We start from the raw sequence: 21,287 nt of genomic DNA on the forward strand, positions 1-21,287 counted from the left end.
AGTTGACTCTGTATGACCTATGATCAGGGGTTGAAGCCTTGTAACAATATTAAAGTTGACTCTGTATGACCTATGATAACGGGTTCGAACTGTGGAATCAGTCATTGGAACGCATGATGCTTTGTGCATCGGGATGCCAATTGTAATTTAATGAAGAAATAAAATGAAAATCTTTTAACTGAAAACACTTCAATAGTCTTGACATGGAACTCAAAGGCCCGTACATGCCTTGTCTAAGGTATCATTTAGACATGAGTTTAGCAACAATAAATTGTAGCATTAGAAAAGTCTGTCCAGTTTCTGAAAACGTATCTGCGCACAACAACATTTCTAAATGAGAAGTTAGGGAGCTTTGTTATTCAAAATGTTGGGAAGGGTTGGCGCAGCAGAAGGAGCTAACACTTTTTCCTTCTCTGAATGATGAGGGGTTGATGCCTTCTTATCGTCTCCATTTTTTGGCTTCTTTTCATCTTCAACCTTTGGTTTGTTTCCATGGCTTTCCACTTTTGGCTTCTTATCATCAGTTTCACTCTTTGGTTTCTTCCCGTTGTCTTCTACTTTTGGCTTCTTTACATCGTTGTCACTCTTTGGTTTCCCTTTATCTTCCATCTTTGGTTTCTTATCATTTTCAACTTTCGGATTCTTTTCATTGTCAGCTCCAGTTTTTGGCTTGGCCTTGGGAAATCCAAACAGCTCCTTGATTGAACTCCCGATATCAGCTACTTCAAGTGCCTCTGCAGGCGCTGCAGCAAAAAGGGAAAGTCCACCTAAAGTTGTAGCTGCCAAGCCTATCAATCCTCTTCTTGAAACAGCAGCTGCGGTGGTGTCCTGCAGAGGTAACTCCTTTCCATTGCCTGTCAACTGAAAAAGGACACACTAATGTACAAAAAAGAGAGCATCTAAAATCTCTAGCAGAATCAAATACAATTATCTACTTCTTTTTAAGTACTTATCGTTGTGCTTGCTTAGTAAATGACACACTCGATTTTATTGATTGGTAGAAGCAAATAACATCAAGAATGGGGAAGTAGAGGACAAGCTATTATTTGCTTTTCCTTGTGTATATGCCAATAGGTCAGTAGAAAAAATACATAGGAAACACATCATAGGACTATAATTTTGATCTACTAACATGTATATATCAAGGCTCAGTCTTTGTTGAATTTGACATGAAAATATGAATCTTCTTGCTAGTTTATGTGGTGAGATTCTGGTAAAAAAGTGGTTTCTGCCTTCAGAATTCAAAAGCCCAAGGCTTATCAAAGAATATGTCGAGCAACTAAAGAATCAATTTGTTGTCCAAAGACGTACAGGGGAGAAGAGAAATACATGCTTCTGCTAATTATTTCCTCTCTAGCTAAATAACTGTTGTTCACACACCTAAATCACATAAAGAGAGAAAGTCCAAGGCAGGAAATGTCCCAGCATTTAGTATAAAGCTGAAAATTTGGAAGTTAAAAGTATCATTTGGTTTCTGAAGAGTAACTACTTGTCCAAGCATTATGTTATCAGCCTTTTCAACAATTTTTAACTCACATAGGCTTAGATATCAGAAAATCAGACTGTTGTCAGATGGACACAGAAAATTTAATTGATAAGATTTACTGTAATGGAGAAGTTCCAAACAAAAAATATCATGTCAAGTAAAAGCCTCTCTTATCAAAGGGTTACTAATTAATGCACTTGAAAGAAGAAACCTGCCACACGACTTTCATTAATTATTTCAGTATGATGCCTTTGCTTTTCTCTTATGATATTAACATACATTAGTTATATGTAGCTAATGACATTTAATCTCTTTACTTGATATAATCGTGTGACAGCAATAGGGTAGATAGATTAAGTCACTTACACGCAACAACTTTTTCTTTTTTTTCAAGCAAAGGGAAACTGCAGATAAGTCTACTGTGCCAGGTCTGATTGGTATAAAAAGAAGAAAGATAAGTGGTCGATCTAGCATTGTGTTTGTAAGACAAAGGGCAGAGATAGGCCTCAAAAGCAGATACCACCATTCGGTGTCTCCTTGCCACAGAATCAAATTGTATGTTCTTTTGACACCTCATTAAGTCTCCCCATTTAAGATTTCCTACAAGAAATATAAGTAACTAAAAATTTGGAAACTACTGCAAGCTGCCCAACTATAAAATGCCAAATTAATATTGACTTAAGCAATGGAAATATATTCTCTTTCTTCTTTGGAAAACTCCAAACTCCAGTGTTGAGAGAACAATTTTCACTATTCTAAAGGTTGTAATTTATGGCATATGTCCTGGCAGCAAGATGTACTTTTGCGGAAGAGAATGCTGCTGATATGATTTGCATGGAGAGGAAAACAACAGAGAATGTGCAAGTATGCTACCGCCACCTAGCTTAAATAAAGAACTGAAAGATATAATTTTCTGTCCTTCCCTTTCAAAGTTTTATAGGTACACACAAGTGTTAAGAGTATAGGTCGAACGTTGTTTTCATCTGGAAGGAGGATGAGCAAAGAGAGTAGAACAAAGACTATTCCAGCAAGTGTTTTTTTGATAATGTGCATGGAAGAAACCAGAGATGCTATATAGACAAGGCTTAACCAGTACATACAAATATATACGAATGCTCATACCTTTGGGCTTATTGGTGAGATTTCCTCAGCTCCTTCCATGATTAACTAGAGGCTCTATTTTTATGACTACATACTCATCCTTGATGTTATTTTGATGAATAAAATTGCTTACTTATCAAAAAGTTCAAATGTAGTTGTCCCTTCATAATCTCTTCATAAAATGCTCAAGTCTTTTTTTTTTTTGATGACATGGGAACCCGCAGCCGCTCCCTTTGGGTGCGCACAGGGTAAACCCAGCTCCTATGCAATAGCTCGCAAACCATACAGGAGAGGTAACCCGCACTAGGCAAGCCCCGTGCGACGAGCTCGACCCAGAAGGCAAATCCCCTGCTGTCGTAGGCAGGGGGTTTCGAACCTGAGACCTCCATTATGAAAGCCCCATGCTCAACCAACTGAGCCACCCTTGCAGGTCCCAAGTCTTTTAGCTTTGCTCGGACGCTTGTCGGCTGTAAAGATCTAGTTTAGTCTTAAACAACATCTACTTTGCAGCAAGTCTTATCTGTAGGCTCAGATGTCCAAGCCTTGTGGTTGGGATAAAACTAGCTTGGATTTGTACTTGTGATAGAACGATAGGCAATGTTCGAACATGCAAGTTACTTAGGCTCAATGAATAACAGAAGGTAGTTGTAAATGGTATGCATATCAGACCTAATATCAGTAGTAACATGAATAGGGTACTACCTGTTGAAGGTTGAGCAGGCAGTCAATAAGCGTCGGGCTTAAGTGTTCATCTAATACTTGTTAACCTTAGTCATTTTTTTGCGCGGAGTGCCCTTCGTTTGGGGTGGTCTTTAAATTTTGCCCCTCATATTTGAAATCTTTAAAATTTGCCCTTCGGCTAACACCCATAGGTTCCAGGTTCGAACCCACGCGCAATCAAAATTTTAAAAAAAATTCGCAAGGCAAGTTTAAATTTCGCTATGCCGGACCCTAAGATACTTTTTTGTTAAGGAATTACCAAAGTTATGCCGGACCGAGATCTTATATGCCTTGTGGGCGGACTTAGCGTAAGTATCGGGTCCTAAGATAACTTGATAATTCCTTCACAAAGTTATGCGGTCCGACATAAAAGTTTGCCCATTAAAAGTATGCCCCCACGGCATAACTTTGTGAACGAATTATCAAAGTTATGGTCGACCCGCATACTTATGCCTTAAATGGAACTTAGCATAAATATCTTGCGGTCCAGATAACTTTGATAATTCCTTCAAAGTTATGCGGATCCCGCATAAAAGTTTGCCCATTAAAAGTATGCCCCGGGGCATAACTTTGTGAAGGAATTATCAAAGTTATGCGGACGCATACTTATGCCAAGTACGCCTTATAAGGCATGAGTATGCGGTCCGCATAAAATGTGTAATTCCTTAACAAGTGTATCTTTGTTAAGCGCCATAGCGAAATTTAAACTGCCTTGCGAATTTTTTTTTAAATTTTTTAAAGGCGCGTGGGTTCGAACACGAACCTATGGGTGTTAGTCAAGTGGCAAAATTTAAACATTTCAAATATGAAGGGCAAAATTTAAAGACCACCCCAAAAGAAGGGCAATTCTGCGAATTGCCCACCTTAGTTGGTCATATTTTGCATTGATATGTAGGAAAACAGCCATTTACCTAGTGACCACTAGGAAAGCCCATCATTAGAGATGGACCAGCTATAAAAGGGCAACTGATCTTTTACCTATTAGAGATTTGCAGTATCGTCCCTTTTACCTAAATACCTATTGTCTTTTGCTACACGGCTACACCTCTTGTCCTGATCCTTTAAGAGGTCACTGATCAATTATCTCTTAGAAACAAAAGCAAGTACCATAATTTGATGTCTTTTGTCACCTCAAATTTCAAGCTACAAACTAGTAATACTTGTCCGTCCAGGGATAATTCATCAACGTATTTTAGGGAACTGAAGTCCTGGATTTAGAAGAGCACCGGGTCCTTATCAGCCCCAATATATGGTCTTGGTTTTGATCTTATAATTCTAAAATCAGTCTTCAAGAGGAGCGGCCCGTTATATTAGCCTTGACATCACCTTCAAAAGGGAGGGGCAAGCTCCTTTTGTCTAATCTTCAGGAGCAGAGGTAGATCCACTTCATTAGTCCAGACCTGATCCAATGGGGACTCTTTGTATATATGGTAATCGATGAATCCTCTTCTGACCTTAAGATCCTCACACACAGCAGTACCGTGGGACTGCTACATACATTTTCTACAAAAGTTAGCAATAATGTTCAAGATGAAATAGACTGACAACTAGACCAAGTTTTCTTATCTAAATTTATTCACATCCACTTGTGACACCTCAATTGGACCATTATTCTGTTCATAACCAAACACAGCATAAGAGACATAACTAGCCCGTTTTGTAATCTGGTAGTGCCCTATCAATGTCGCTGCTGCTATTGCCTGATTCTACGAGTATGATTTGCACAATACCCTCCAGCAAATTTATCCTACAATACCAACATTATTGCCTGATCCACATGGCTAAACATTCTTTACTAGAATAGATGCATAATCGGCTACAATTCCCAGCATGTTGCACAGCCACTTGATACATCTATTATAATGAGAATTAAGGTAGTCTATTTACACGTTATAAATCAAGTACTTATGTATTTTAAATTTTTCTCTCAATTGAAATAACCTGAATGATGCTTAAGCTTAAAGGATCAACATCAGAACCCCCTTAGCATTTATCAAGCTCCATTTATCCAACTAGCTATTAGAGAATATAAAACATATGCTTGCATCAGTTGTGTAAGTGTTCCCAAAAGTACTAATTTATATATTCATAGGCTAATCCATACATTACATTAAAGTTTTGGGTTGGACGCTCAGATTCTTTCACGCTAAAATCCCTCTTAGCCCTTGCAAAAACGACCTACCAGCCAACTAGAAACTTAAAAATCAGCCAAATACATATTAAACCAACAATAAAAGAACAACACCCCTCTAACAAAATCTGAACTTTAAACAGTTCCACAGCAAAACAAGATCAGAAAACAAAACCTGAAGAGGAGGAAGAACAGTTTTGTTCAACTTCAACATAAACCAAATACATATTAAACTAACAATAAAAGAACAACACCCCATCTAACAAAATGTGAACTTTAAACAGTTTCATAGCATAAAAAGATCAGAAAACAAAACCTGAAGAGGAGGAAGAACAGTTTTGTTCAACTTCAAGATAAACCAAATACATATTAAACTAACAATAAAAGAACAACACCCCATCTAACAAAATGTGAACTTTAAACAGTTTCATAGCATAAAAAGTTCAGAAAACAAAACCTGAAGAGGAGGAAGAACAGTTTTGTTCAACTTAAAGACAAACCAAATACATATTAAACTAACAACAAAAGAACAACACCCCATCTAACAAAATGTGAACTTTAAACAGTTTCATAGCATAAAAAGTTCAGAAAACAAAACCTGAAGAGGAGGAAGAACAGTTTTGTTCAACTTCAAGATAAACCAAATACATATTAAACTAACAATAAAAGAACAACACCCCATCTAACAAAATGTGAACTTTAAACAGTTTCATAGCATAAAAAGTTCAGAAAACAAAACCTGAAGAGGAGGAACAAGAGTTTTGTTAAACTTCAAGATTGGTAGGGAAGGTGGCAATCTTGGTTGGGATCCATTTGGTTCAGGTAATGTGGGAAGTGAACCAACAATAGGTTTCAATGTAGATGACAACATTTTTAGCCAACTTGAGATTTTTCCTGCAAGATCACAGTCTCCTATTTTAGTAGACAAATATTTGTTCTTGAGTAATGTGAATTGGCCAAAAAGATAAAATTAAAATTAAATGATTGCCAGACAATGTGGTAGGTAGATGGTTTTATTTAGTATTAATAATTTTGGTACGGTCCACTATGCAGGAAAAACGTTTTTGCTACTGTTCAAATCAAATTTCTCCATTTGTCTTTATTTCTTCGGCTATGTTGCTCTTTCTTTTATGGGAAACGGGTCAAAATATATCACTACTTTGTTTTAATAGTCAGTTTTATCTTCCGTTATAAATTGCCACTATTTATATCTTTGCTGTTATTAAAATAAATAAATAGCTTCAACTTGTAATAGAGGATAAAACTGACTAATAAAATAAAGTAGAGGGATAATTTTGATCCTTTTTCCTCTCTTTTTTTCCATCCAATGTTCATCTTGCTATTTGGTAATGTTTATGGAAAATTTGTTAAAATTTTACAAGTTCAAGTTTTATAAGAAGCTGTTGCGAAAAGCATATTCAAAAAGTAACACGATTCAATAATATTTTTCTCTCAAAAATTTCTCATAATCCTTTATCAATCCCTCAATAAAGGTGGTGTTGCTATGCTCGAAAGCCCCACAGGTACATTATTATCTTCACCACATTCTTCACATGTGTAAAATTTTATGTTTTTCTTACTCACATCGATGCTAATTTAAAATCTACAGTTAGCCTGCGTACATAATATAATGAGCAGTTGAAATCTTCAGTTATACCCCATTTATACAATCTGTCTTTGGTGTATAGCCTTCCTTGTGCTGCTAATGTACATGTTACTAAGAAAATTTAACCAATTTAAATATGTCTTTTTGACATGTTGATAGGGGTGTACATGGACCGAGTTGGTTCGGATTTTTTAAATGCCAAACCAAACCAATAAAATTCGGGTTTTTCAACCTCGGATTTTCTCGGGTTTTTCGGGTTTTTTTTCGGAATAGTCTTGATACAAAACATATAACTTTTACTTCAAATATTCTTTTAGTTACAGTAAGATACAACTATATAATTAAGGTGTTTTAAAAATAACACAAAATGTGAGAAGAGTGATGACATTGTATTAAAATATTCAACAAAAGCTAATAAATTCGGTCAAAATAAATATTCTAATTAACAAGCCATAAAGAAAATGACCATAATCTAAAAATACTAAGTCACGCTGCTAAAATAAGTACGGCTAATAAGTATTAATTACATGACAAAATAAAACTTAAATTATATTTTTTCACTCTCTAAATAAATTATGCAAAATGAATAATAGATATCCAACACTATTGTCATTCCTAAGTGGTAAATTGAATCTTCTTTTGTTAGCATTAGTGTTGATTTAGTTTTGGTTTGACTTTATTTGAGTTCCTAACATCCATAGGATATAAAACATTGACGTTCAAAATTCGAAGTTCGAACTTGAATAATATGATAATAGTTAAACTACGAAAAAATTTAAGAAATATTTATAAATTACATTACAAATAAATATTTTTATGTATAAAATATTTTAAAATTTGAATACAGGTAATGTCGAGTTGGTTTGGTTCGGTTTGACTTTTTTTAATTAAAACCAAACAAACCAATTATGGTCGGGTTTTTTTTTCCAACACCAAACCAAGTCAAACCAAACCACTAGTAGGGTTTTTTTCTCGGTTTATCGATTTGGTGCGGTTTGTCGGTTACTTTGTACACCCCTACATGTTGATATGAGAATTAATACAACTTGAAGAATTTCTCGTTTAGTTTTTTAATATCCAAATTTTAATTTTAAAAATATTAAGTTAATCTAATTCAATTTAGCTTTAGTCAAATTAACTCTCGAAGAGCGAAAATTACAGAAAAATTGTCACGTAAATTGAAACGGAGGAAGTAAATTAAAATATGCTGGTGATAGAACAAATATACTCCCTCCGTTCACTTTTACTCTTCCGGTATTTCAAAAATAGATTTTCACTTTTACTAGTCATATCAAGATAAGACAATTTATTTTTTCCTGTTTTACTCATAATATTAATTACTCACTTCAAATCATTTTTCAAATTCTATAAAAATATGCATTAATTAATATGAGTACATTGGCAAATTATGCACTTCATTTATTATTTCTTAAACGGCATAAAAAATGCAAAATGAATAAGTAAAAGTGAACGGAGGGAGCATACAACAAGCGATTTAGAACCCAAGAACAGAGATTAGAGTTAACCAATCTCTTTTCTTGAAGGTCATTCATTTATTACATTTCTGAACAAAGACACTGAGCAAAACAAGAGACACACAAACCCAAGCAGGACAAGAAGACTCGCACTAACACTTCATAGTACTGCGTAATTTGCCTTTTCTAGCCAGCAATGTATTGCAGATGATGGAATTAGTTAATAGTGTTTACATAATTAGTTTGTACTTAGTCTTAGCTAATTATTGTATCTGGTGTTAATAGCTGTAGATTAGTCAAGTCGGTTAGAGTTAGTTAGTGACGTAGCAAGTGATTATTAGTGGAATTAATTACAGCTGTATATGACAGGACAGCTGTATACTGTTGTATATTCCTGTATCTATACCTCTTTGTAACTGCATTTGTGATATGAAATCGTTTTTCTCTGCTTTCCTTTTCTCTCAATCGTGTTAGCAGTTATGAATTTCATCTAATCCAACTTCTAGATTTGGATTTCTTCATGGTATCAAAGCTACGAATCAATCATTGATTCAAGCAATTCGATTGAATGCAAGTTTAATCCATTATCAGTTCGTTTGTGCAGAAAATTGTGAGGAACAATTGTGAGCACAGATACGATGGATGATGTGGAGAAGAAACATAATCATCCTCTTCACCTCGACAACTCTGACACTCCAGGAACACCTTTAACCACGATTTTGCTCACAGGTGTTGAAAACTATGCATTGTGGAGCAGATCGATGTTGCTTACTCTGAGAACTAAGAGTAAAATAGGCTTCAGAAAGGAACCTGCAAAAAGAGTGATTACAATAGTGATTTGGACGAACAATGGGAGAAATGTAATGCTTTTATGTTATCATGGATTGTCAATTCAGTTTCAAAGGAACTTATGAGTGGGATCATGTATGCATCAGATGCAGCAACTACATGGGCAGACCTAAAGGGGAGGTTTGACAAAGTTGATCGATCTAGAGGTTATCAATTGCATAGAGAGATATGTACGATTACGCAAGGAACTTCATTTGTTTCAGCCTATTTCACTAGGTTGAGGTTGCTTTGGGCTGAGTTTGATGCATTAATCTTGCCTCCATCATGTGGTTGTCCCAAATCTAAGGAGTATGCAGGACACTTGGGAGTATATGAGATTGTATGCATTTTTTAATGGGACTCAATGAGTCATATAGTCAAGCACATGGTCAAATACTGATGATGATTCCTTTGCCATAAGGCTTACTCAATGATCATGGCTAATGAGTCAAAAAATGACAGCTGGTTCATACTCAGGAGGAGATATAGGAGAGTCTTCAACAACAGCCTTGTATGCTAGTAAAGGCAAGGCACATATGAAGGACACCACTCAGCTAACTCATATGATGCAAAGTATGCAGGAAAGGCACCTGCATATATGAATGAGCCTTCAACAGCACTCTATGCAGGAAATTATGCAGGAAAATCACCTGCATACTACAAACAAGGGAGAAATTTCAATGTGCAGTGTGAAGTATGTAGGAAGAAAGGACACTAAGGAAACATGCTACAAAGTATGTATTTTATGTATGTATGTCAATAGGTTAGTGGAAAATAATACATAGGAAGCTTAATCTTCTTTTGGTTGTATGTATGTATGTCAATAGGTCAATGGAAAATAATACATAGGAAGCACACGTTCATAGTATGTATTTTATTTTCTTTATTAACATGTATATGTCAAGGCTCAGCCCGTGTCAAATAAACAAAAGAATATGCATCTTTTTGCTAGTTTATGTAATGAGATGCTGGTTCCTGCAGTTATCAAGAGAAAAGGGTGGTTTCTGCCATAAGAATTCAAAAGCCAACGCTTGTCAAAGAATCAAATTGTCACAATTTTTGCTATGATCACCATCGGGAAGAACAACTAAAGAATCAAAATGTCATCTAAGGACATATAAGGGAAAGAGAAACACATGCTTCAGCTAATTATTTCCTTTCTAGCTGAAAAGCTGTAAAAAGAAATTTTTGGATAACCCAGAAATTCACGAGGGACAGTGACACACGGTTTAAGTCCACTTAAATACCAGGCTCTCTCGTTGAATAGCTGTTATTCACACACCTTAATCACATTAAGAACGAAAGTCAAACTCAGGAAATGCCCCAGCATTTTGTATAAAGCTGAAGATTTGGAAGTTAAAAATACGTTTGGTTTCTAAAGTGTAACAATTCATGCAAGCATTATGTATCAGCCTTTCCAATACTTACCAACTCATGTAGGCTTAGATATCAGAGTATCAGATTATTATTCAATGAGACAGTGAGATTATTGGATATGATAAGCTCTACTGAAATGGAAAAGTTCCAAACAAAAATATCCTGTCAAGTAAACGCATCTCTTATCAACGGGTACAAATTCCTGCCCACACGACTTCATTGATTATTTCAGTATGCTGCCTTTTCTTCTCTCTTATGATATTAACATACATTAGTTGTATGCAGACTAATGACATTTGCTTACAGGTTTCATAATAGAAAAACATTTGAAACTTTTAAATTCTTCAAAGGTCAACAACAACGTACCCATTGTAATCAAAGGCCACCATATGAAATTGTCTAACCATGTAATTCAATGATTAGATTTACCTAAAGCAGAAAAAATGTTCCGGCCATCGGAATTCAACAATTTAGAAGTCCTTCAATGAAGCAAAAGCTCAATATCTTTTATCTTCACATATGATTGTTGGTCTATCCTAAAAACTGCCCCACTGGTCTAGTTGAAAATGCTGCTCTTAATTCACTTCCCCAGCTAAACATCAAAACCCTCTACTTGTTAACCCATATTCAACTTTATGTAGCAAATTTCTAAGCAGGTTGATACTAAAAATATGTGCATATGTCTACTATCCAACATATCACAGACCGTTCAAAGGTTCTATTACTTGATCTCCATACTCGATCAAATTGTGAGACAGCAATAAGGTAGATGGACTCACATGCAGCAACTTTTTAGAAACTCACATTAGCAAAACAAAGACATCTAGGACCGGCATAGGACAAACGAACAAGCGAAGGGAAACTGCAGAAAAGTTTACTATGCCAGGTCTGATTATAGTAAAAAAGAAAACATGTAAGTGGTAGATCTAGCATATTGATTGTAAAACAAAGAGCAGGGACAGGCCTCAAAAGTAGATACCAACATTTGATATCTCCTGCCACAAAATCAAAGTGTATGCTCTTTTGATACCTCAATAGTTTCCCCAATTAAAATACCTATAAGATATAGAAGTGACTGAAAAAATGTAAAATGCTGCAAGTCGCCCAAATATAAAATCACAAGTTTATATTCACTTAAGCGATTGAAATAGATTCTGTTTCTTCTTCAGAAAAGTCCAGTGATGACAGAACAATTTCCACTCTTCTAAAGGTTGTAATTCATGGCATATGTCCTAGCAGCATGATGTAATTTTGCACAAAGAAAAACTGCTGATATGATTTGGCATGGAGAGGGACGAGTGAATGTGCAAGTTTGCTGCCAGGCTTGAATAAACAATTGAATGATATATTTTTCCTTTGCATCCAACTAGATTCATTCAATGCCCTTCCATTCATACAACATCACAGTTTTATGGGTACACAGAAGTATTAGGAGTCTAGGTCGAACGTATTTTTCCTCTGGAAGGAGGATGAGTCAAGAGAGTAGGACAAATACTATTCAGCATGTAGGACAAATACTATTCAGCATGTAGTATTTGGGTTATTTGGATGAAAGAAATCAGAGATAGTATTGGTGTAACTAGTTGAATGTATATGACTTAGATGCTGTAGATTTCCTCAGCTCCTTCCACGATTAACAAGAACGATAAAAAAGGTGAAATGTAGTTCTCTCTTCATAATCTCTACATCACATGCTCAAGTGTTTTAGCTTGCTTGGATGCTTGTCGGCTCTATAGATCCAGTTTAGCCTTAAACGACATCTACTCTACAACAAGTCTTATCCTTTAGGCTCAGGTCTCCAACCCTTGTGGTTGGGATAAAACTAGCCTGGGATTTTTTATTTTTTATTTTTTTTAAGGTAAATTTTATTAGAAGGTACCAAGATGGTACAGAATTACAACAAAACCAGCCCTTGCCATACCAGGGAAGCTACAAACCCCTTCTCCTCTAGGAAACTCATATATTGCTCCATATTTTCCATAACTTGTCTTTTACACCAAAAATACAATTTCAATATGCATCTATTCTTAATCCTGGATACGTGCTGCCTTTTTCCTTCAAAGAAAATCCTGTTCCTTTCCAGCCATATTGTCAATAACACACAGAGGAATTGTTCTCCAAACTAGCTTTTGGCCTTTACCCATCCCTTGGTGCTGCCATGAATCCAACAGGCTCTTCACACTGGAAGGCATTTCCCACTTGACACCTTGCAATGAATGAATAGTTGATTGACTGTTTCTGCCTCTTCTTCACAGATGTAGCACCTATTACAAAGAGTGATTCCTCTCTTCTGCAAGTTCTCCTGAGTTAAACAAGCTTCCCTTGCTGCAATCCAACAAAACAAGCCACTTTAATAGGTGCTCTTGACTTCCATATCGCTTTCCATGCCCAATCTGGTTGATAACACCCTTGTTGACTTTGTAGCAGTGTTGTCAAAGGCGCGCTTAAGCCCTGAAGCGAGGCTCAAAACATGTTGAGCGCTTCGCCTCGCTTTATGTGCGCTTCAGTGTCGTCATCAAGGCTCTAAGACATACTTTTCCTTGCCATTGAGCCTCTCTTGAAGAGGTGACACTAGATAATTGATATTTCACTTTATCTTAATGTTTTTACAATTTCTTTGTCCATATATTTGTTATTCATGCTTACTATTATTAGTCTTGGACTAAACATACATATATTTGTAATTTTGCACCATTGCGCTTTTTTTCACTAAAGCCCACGCTTTATTTGCGCTTTGCGCTTAAAGCCCCACCTAACCTTAGAGCTTTTTTGCGCTTTTCGCTTTTGATAACACTGCTTTGTAGCAGCTTGTAACAACTACTAACTGTAAAAATACCATCATTGTTTGCTGTCCAGATTAAAGAGCCTCTCTTGTTATCTTCCAGACTAACAGCATCCACCATCAATTGAGCAAAATCATCAACTACCCAATCATTAAAACACCTCCTTAAAATCAACTGCCAACCAGTGCTTGAGTAGAATTCTGATACACTTCCACTCTTGTTTGTGGAGCAGTTATACAGAGAAGGAAATTTTGATCTAAGACTCTCACTTCCCAGCCATATATCTGACCAAAATTTAATATTATTACTATTCCCCAGTTTCAGTTTCACAAATTGACTGTACTCACTCCATAACTTACTAATTGTGCTCCACACTACCCCCTTTGAAGAAGACTAACTACACGAGGAGCCCATATGTCCTTCCTACCATACTTGGCATCAATCAACTGTTTCCACAATCTATTAATTGCAATAGAACGACAGGTAATGCTCGAATGCAAGTTACTTAGGCTCAATGAACAACAGAAGGTAGTTGTAAATCTTATGCATATCATACCTAATAACAGTAGCAACATGAATAGGGTACTACTCGTTGAAGGTTGAGCTGGTGTCAATAAACTGGGGGTTAAGTGTTCATCTAATGCTTCTTAACCTTACTTGGTCATATTTTGCATTGATACGTGGAAAAATAGTCATTAACCTAATGACCAGTAGGAAAGTCCATCATTAGAGATGGAACACCTAGAAAAGGGCAACTGAGATCAGAGACGGATCCAGGACCAGTTTACGGGTTCCTAGCAATCTCAAATTAAAAACATTACTCTGTTCATAACCAAACACACTTTAGGAGACATAACTCACCTGTTTCTAATCAGGTAGTAGTTTATTTATATGGCTACTATTATTGCCTGATTCATACGACTGTGATTTGCACAATACCCTCCAACAACTTAATCCTACAATACCAACATTATAGTCTGATTCTGATTTTGCACAACATTCTAGATGCGTAATCGGAAACAACTATAACTTTCTTGCACGGCCACCTTGGCCTAAGGAAAGCACTTACTACATCTATAATGAGGATTAGGTTGGTCTATTTACGCAAGTTCATAAGTGAAGTACTTACAAAAATTCCATTTTCTCTCAATTGAAATAACCGAATGATGCTTAAGATTAAAGGATCAGCATCAGAATCACCTTATCATTTATCAAGCTCTATTCATCCAACTAGCTATTACAGAATATATAAAACATGTTTACATCAGTTGTGTAAGTGTTTCCAAATGAACTAATATCTATATCCATAGGCTAAACCACATAGCCCTTGCAAATACTACCTACTAGCCAAGTATAAACTTAAAAATAAGCCAAATATATACCAAGTCAACAATAATAAAAGTAAAAAGCCCATCTAACAAAATGTGAACTTTAACCAGTTTCAGAGCATAAAAATCAGAAAACAAACCTGAAGAGTTATGTTCTATTCCAATATAAACCAAATACATACGAAACAAACAATAAAAGAACAATACCCATCTAACAAAATGTAAACTTTAAACAGTTTAATATCATAAAAAAGATTAGAAAGTTTTGTTCAACTTCAATATAAGCTAAATACATAGTAATAAAAGAAAAAGAAAAAAAAAGGAACAATACCCATCTAAACAAAATGTGACATTTAAGTATTTCATTAGCATAAAAAAGATAAGGAATAAAAACCTGAAGAGTTTTGTTAAACTTCAAGATTGGTAGTGAAAGTGCTGATTTTGGTTGTGAGCCACTGGGTTCAGGTAATGTGGGAAGTGAACCAACAATAGGTTTCAATGTAGATGACAACATTTTTAGTCAACTTGAGATTCTCAGGCAAGATCACAGTCTCCTATTTTAGTGGACAAATATTTGTTCTTGAGTAATGTGAATTGGCAAAAATTAAATCATTGCAGGCAAATGGGTAGGTAGCTACTTTTGTTTAATATTAATTGTGGTACGGTCCCCTCTGCGCGAAAAAAACGTTTTTGCTACTATTCAAATTAAATACCTCCAATTGGCCTTTTTTTTTTTTTTTTTTTTTTTTTTTTTTTGGTTATTCTTGGGTGGAATACATCACAACGCCTTAAAATTGTCAATACCTTATTGAGGCTAATGTGTTTAATTAAGGAAGATGATATACTTAAGTTGTTAAAATAATTTACATGATGAGTGTTCGAGAAGACACGCATAAAACTTTTCTAAAATTTTAGTCGGAATGTTTAATATATAAGAACATTTTATCTTGTGTACCTGTGCTAAATAGGATGCATTGTAGTTTGAGTTATTGATGAGTTTAAGAGATTGTCGATGTATTACGCCTTATTTCTTTTCTTTTTTTTTCCCTCTCTAGTTTTCGTTTTTCTATTTGGTGTTTGTTCATAGAAAATTTGTTCAAATCTTACAAGAGTTTCAAAATATTTTTCTTCAAGTTTATAAGGTTGCGCAAAGAATTCAAGAAGTTGTATTATGGTGTTTTTTAATCAAAGAAAACACACACAATTTTTAAGAAATACCACGACTATTGAAGCATGATTTTTTTTCACAACTTTTTCAATAAGGTTTTTAAAAGATAACGGTAATATTAAGTTTGATTGGGCACAAACTTTAACATGTCAATATAGAAGTAAATAATATTCGCAACATGTTTGAGTACTTGTCGTTTGAATTTTAAAGGAAAAATGATACTCTAATTAAGTCATTTTATGTTTGGCTAACAGTATTATATATTTCTTTGGTCAATGGATCACTGTCTGTTCATTTTTTCGAGCTTTGACAACACCTATATATATAAGGTACCTATACAAGGTACCTTGGAATAGACCTAAACAGATTTCCCCTACTCCTTTTCCTTTCTCCCATCTCCACTAAGCTTGTTTTGTTTTCTTGAAATTCTGTTATTAAATCCTGAGGAATATGCCTGATTGTATATTATTCACTGTATCAGCAAAATATCCTCAACAAGATACATCAGTACTATATTCACATTCGACTCCTTTATATTACGGACTCATAAATTTTAGTATTGAGATGCCTAAATGTTGTTTAAGACTAGAACATCGCAATCCATTGACTTGGGAAATTGTGATAAGTGGTGGGAAACATGGATATATAATTAACCTCTCATTGCGTCAGATTATCATGTAAGTTATTTTAATGATCCGAGCATGTAAATCATCTACAGAGCAATAGGCAGCGGAAAAAGAGAGTGGCGTACCTCCAGTCATTGTTTCGAAACTGCCGTCGGTTTTCTCCAACTCCGGTGAGCCTTCTGAGCACTCAAAATTCTTCACTATAATGGTGCAGTGGATTAAAGGGAAAAACGTGTTTAGGGACCCAACTAGATATGTTATTATATACTATTCTACCATTAAGAATAGTTACTGTATAAGGGCAGTTTTATGGAAGTTTTCTGGAGGTTATGGGCTTATCCAGAACACAATTAGTTTAAGAATGTGGGAAAGAAGTTACAACTGGTCCATAATCTACGGACCACTCTCACACGTTCAAAGTGAACGTTTGTTTACATTCTCTCACTTGATCCGTATAATAATGCCCAAAAACAGAAATACTTATCACTACTAAAAAAACAGGTTTTTTCGATCGCATAATTTCGACCTCACTTTTTGGTCGAAAAAAAATCGACCACATGAGGTCGAAATTTTCAGAATTTAACTTTTTTTTTAATTTTTTTTAGATTTCGACCTCATGAGGTCGAAAATTATTTTTGTACAAATAATAAATGAGAAAAAACATTTTTAAAAATTAAATTATATAAATAAAATAACTAATAAAAAAAGAAGAAGCATATTTCGACCGCACGCGGTCGAAATAATAAACTTGTAAAATTTAATATACTCCCCCAAACTTCAATCGTGCAATTCTCATTTCCAACAACCAAAACCTAATTACATTAATTAAAACTCCCAGCCCCACGACACCCCTACCCCGCCGCCGACACTCCACCCCCACCACACCCCTCCCCGCCACTGACGCCCCATCCCCACCACTGCGTGTCCTCCGTCGCCGCCGTTGGTGTCCGTCGCCACTAAAGGTAAGTCATTTTTTTGGCATTTTTTTTCAATCTCATTTCTATCATTATTAGTTACATTACTTTGTAATTGTAGTTTAATTAGTAGATTACTTATATTTATTGTTAAAGTTTGCATTTGTAGCTATTTGTTAAAATTTTACTAAGTGTAAATTGAAATTTATTTGCTATTCTAGTAACAAGTTCCCCACTGTAAGTTTTTTTTGTTTTTATTTAGATATTTTCTCTTTTCCCCAGAATATCCATGTGGGTTTCTTAGTTTGTCCCTCATTGCTTAAAGTTTGATGCCTAGATAACCAGGATTTTGGTTTTTATATGTGGGTTTAGCAGTTTTTTCTGTTCTTGTGATTCTTCTTATTTTTTTACTTTAGAATATGCTCTCTTTTTGCCTATTCTCGCCTATCGTTGCTTTACCTAACCTATTCTTGAACGGTTGTCTTGGATTGGGGTTTCTTGGTATGTTCCATTCTTGCTCCCCCAAAAGTCACAAAAATGGAAGAAAAAGAAAAATTGCCCTAAGAAAGATGTAATGGTGGCCTAATCAACCATGGCAAAAAAATAGAATTTTATGGCCAACTTGTGTGATTAAGGAGTATTTGATGAGTTTCTTTTCCTATCTGTCCTTTGATTATGGTTATAGGACAAGAACATTACAATAGATTAAGGCCACTGAGCTACCAAGGAGCAGATGTTTTTGTCCTAGCATTCTTCTTGGTTAGTCGTGCGAGCTATAAGAACATACTTAAAAAGGTGCGTTCTGTTGAAACTATCAACTTTGTGAGTTTATGTCAAATGTCTTTAAGGTTCCGATGATCGATTTTTGGTCGGTGGATTCCCGAGCTTCAGCATTATGCTCCCGCAATTGGGTGGTATTAGGCGGCACAAAACTTGGTAAGTACTTAACATGTTTCCTAATTTTGCAATTATAACAAATGCCGATTCTTGAATGTAAATGCTTGGGGTGTACTTGCTAAAGTGCTAATATGTCTACTTATAAAAAAATAAAAATAAAAGTTGAATGTGTTGATCGTCGCCGCCTTTGTAGTTTTGGTAATACTGTATTCAATAGCATACATAACATAAGGCGTTTGGATGATGGAGGTAAAAAGACATAAATAGAGTATTTTTTATTTGCTTTGCGGTCACTATAACTCGTAGTGAGATCTGGAAATGAAATGGAGGGAGTATTGCTATATAAGTTGTGCTATATAAGCAAAGAAAGCATTGCACAGTCAATTATTTTACCAGCGCCTTGTGTTGTGGCGCTTTCGATTATGGTGATGTTGATTGTTAGTGCATCTCCGGCTCCAAGCAATATTACTAGCAAAGTAAATAGTAGAAAGGTTTCCATCCTGCACATTAATGATGAAACTGTGGATTCAGGGATTGCTTAAAAATGAAACATAATGTTGGTATGATCAAGCATGCACATATAAGTAAAATATGGTCATAACTTAGAAAGATCACGATAGAACCGGAATGAAAAGATCGCGTTTAGAACTCGAATATACGTAACTTAGATATATCTCAAAGGCGAATCATTTAGGCAAAGGAACCCGCTTACATTTTATTTGACAAATAGGCAAGTGAAGTTAAAGTTTTGAAATATACACATTTAAAAGATGAAGATTAATCTATCCTCACGGTAGGAACCAATATGCGGATTATATCAAACGATGTGAGAAACAACTTTTTGAAAAATATGGTGGAAACTAATTTCATGTAACGTCCAAATCCCGAGCCAAAACCAAGAGATGTAGTATTATACGGCGCAGGGATAGATTCAAAATATGTAAAAACATGGTGTTAACCGAAAGGAAAAATGCACAAGTTAGTACTGCTCACTTTGGTATTAAAGAGAATTCCTGTAACCTTGTTCTTCTTGGAAGGGAATTTAGAGGTGAATGAAACGGTCTGATTTCGGCTCTATTTGTAGTCAAGTAGACAAGTAATGGATGTGTCTATCTCCATCACTTATTTACTTATTTTCTTCTCTCTTTGAACAAATTAACATGGGTTACTCTTGCTATTTGGCAGTAGAAATTTTTTTTTATCCATAATCTGCTTCTTTTATTGGAGGTGAATTAATCTCTCTTTCTTTTGTCTTCTTCAAACAATTCACATCATCACATGGGTTAGTCTTCAATCATTAATCGTTAGGTACATGGCCCATTAATGAAATTCTTTTGAAAAGGTCATCCTATGTACTGTTGTTATACATTAGAGGTTGATGTTTTTGGCAATGAAATCATGAACTGTTTATCCCACAAGGACCACTCTATGTAATGCTGCTAGTATTAATATACAAATAACATCTCTTGCATTGGACAGTTTCGTTGACAAGGAAAGAAAAGTTAAAAAAACGAAGAAGCTGATCCTGCATATCCAAACTGCAACACTATCACTGCCAAATATGGTTTTCCTTCCTTCACTAACTTCAATAACCTTGTTGGCATGCTTCTTTTTAATTTGTAGGTGCTAGCACCTCAAAAAACAGGGAAAATCGACCACACGAGGTCGAAATTTCCAAAATTAATTTTTTTTTTTTTGGCACGTGAGGTCGAAACTTTTTTTGGTACAAATAACAAATGAAAAAAAAAATATTTTCTAATAATTAAATTATATAAATAAATCAATTAATTTAAAAAAGATTAAAAAAAAAAAACATATTTCGGATCTCTACAAATCTTGTCATGTAGGACACAATTCTCTTCTTTTTTTCTCATTCTCGTTATTCATTGTTTTTTGTTTTTTTAAATAAATCTATAATACTAATGAGCGTCTAGCAGACAAATCCAGTGTAAAAGTTTGTTAGTGGTGTTGAAGAATATGGGTTTAATCATGTCATCCCCTGATGAACTGGAAAATATTCAATCTATCCAATCCTAATTAGGTTGGTATGTTAGTTGTATATTTTGTTATATGAGTTAATCTTCTTATCCTCTTTTTTAATTTACGCACTATTGTGTGTGTTACCTCTTAGTTATGTGTTTGACTAGGCTTGATTCCTAATCATGTGGCTTGAGTAGTTTAATTGTTAGAGTCAAGGATCTCGTTTAGTTTATATTTTAGTCCTCTATTGGCCTAATTAGGCGTATGTGATTTGTTTGTTTAAGCAATTAGTTAAATGGTGATGATAAGCGGAATGTGAATTCTTCATTGCTCTCTGATCTTTTTTTTTTTTTTTTGGTAGTTATGATGCCCTTTTTGAGAATTATGGTAATTAGGGTAATTATGGTTGGTGAGTCTTTTACTAATAACATATAAATTAAGTATTGGTTTAACAAGTTCAAACTTTGTGCTATTTGTGTAGATGGATTCTCGTAGTTGGATGTACAATAGATCTTATGATGATCCATTAGGGATGAGGGATGAATTTATATAGGTGTCTATGCTTTTATTGAATACGCAAAAGTCACTTGAGGATTTTACAGTTCATGGTGTGGTTAGGTGTCCTTGTGCTAAATGTGAATGTATGAATTACGAGACCCCAAAGATTGTTACGCTTTAAATGCGTACGAAAAAAGGCTTTAAAAGTAATTATACGATGTGGACTAGTCATGGGGAAACACACAACAATTTTGGTAGATCTCGGAACTTTGAAGTCGGTGAAAGTAGTAGGGGGTAGAACGTAATGTCCAAACTTCTAGAATGCACGACATGGTTCAGGATGCATATGGCATGCATTCGGATTTTGAT

General features: G+C 35.1%; 1 protein-coding gene across 1 annotated transcript; it reads right to left on the reverse strand.

Moving 5' to 3' along the window:
• Positions 1 to 159: 159 nt before the first annotated feature.
• On the reverse strand, positions 160 to 15,469 carry LOC132067530 (uncharacterized). The gene is made up of 2 exons (XM_059460798.1): positions 15,230 to 15,469; positions 160 to 861 (listed from the first exon to the last, which is right to left on the reverse strand). Exons 1-2 carry the CDS (start codon positions 15,347 to 15,349, stop codon positions 343 to 345), a joined length of 639 nt encoding a protein of 212 aa, XP_059316781.1. The 5' UTR covers positions 15,350 to 15,469; the 3' UTR covers positions 160 to 342.
• Positions 15,470 to 21,287: the final 5,818 nt, after the last annotated feature.

This window comes from Lycium ferocissimum, chromosome 8, assembly GCF_029784015.1.
Source record: "Lycium ferocissimum isolate CSIRO_LF1 chromosome 8, AGI_CSIRO_Lferr_CH_V1, whole genome shotgun sequence".
Classification (NCBI taxonomy): Eukaryota; Viridiplantae; Streptophyta; class Magnoliopsida; order Solanales; family Solanaceae; genus Lycium; species Lycium ferocissimum.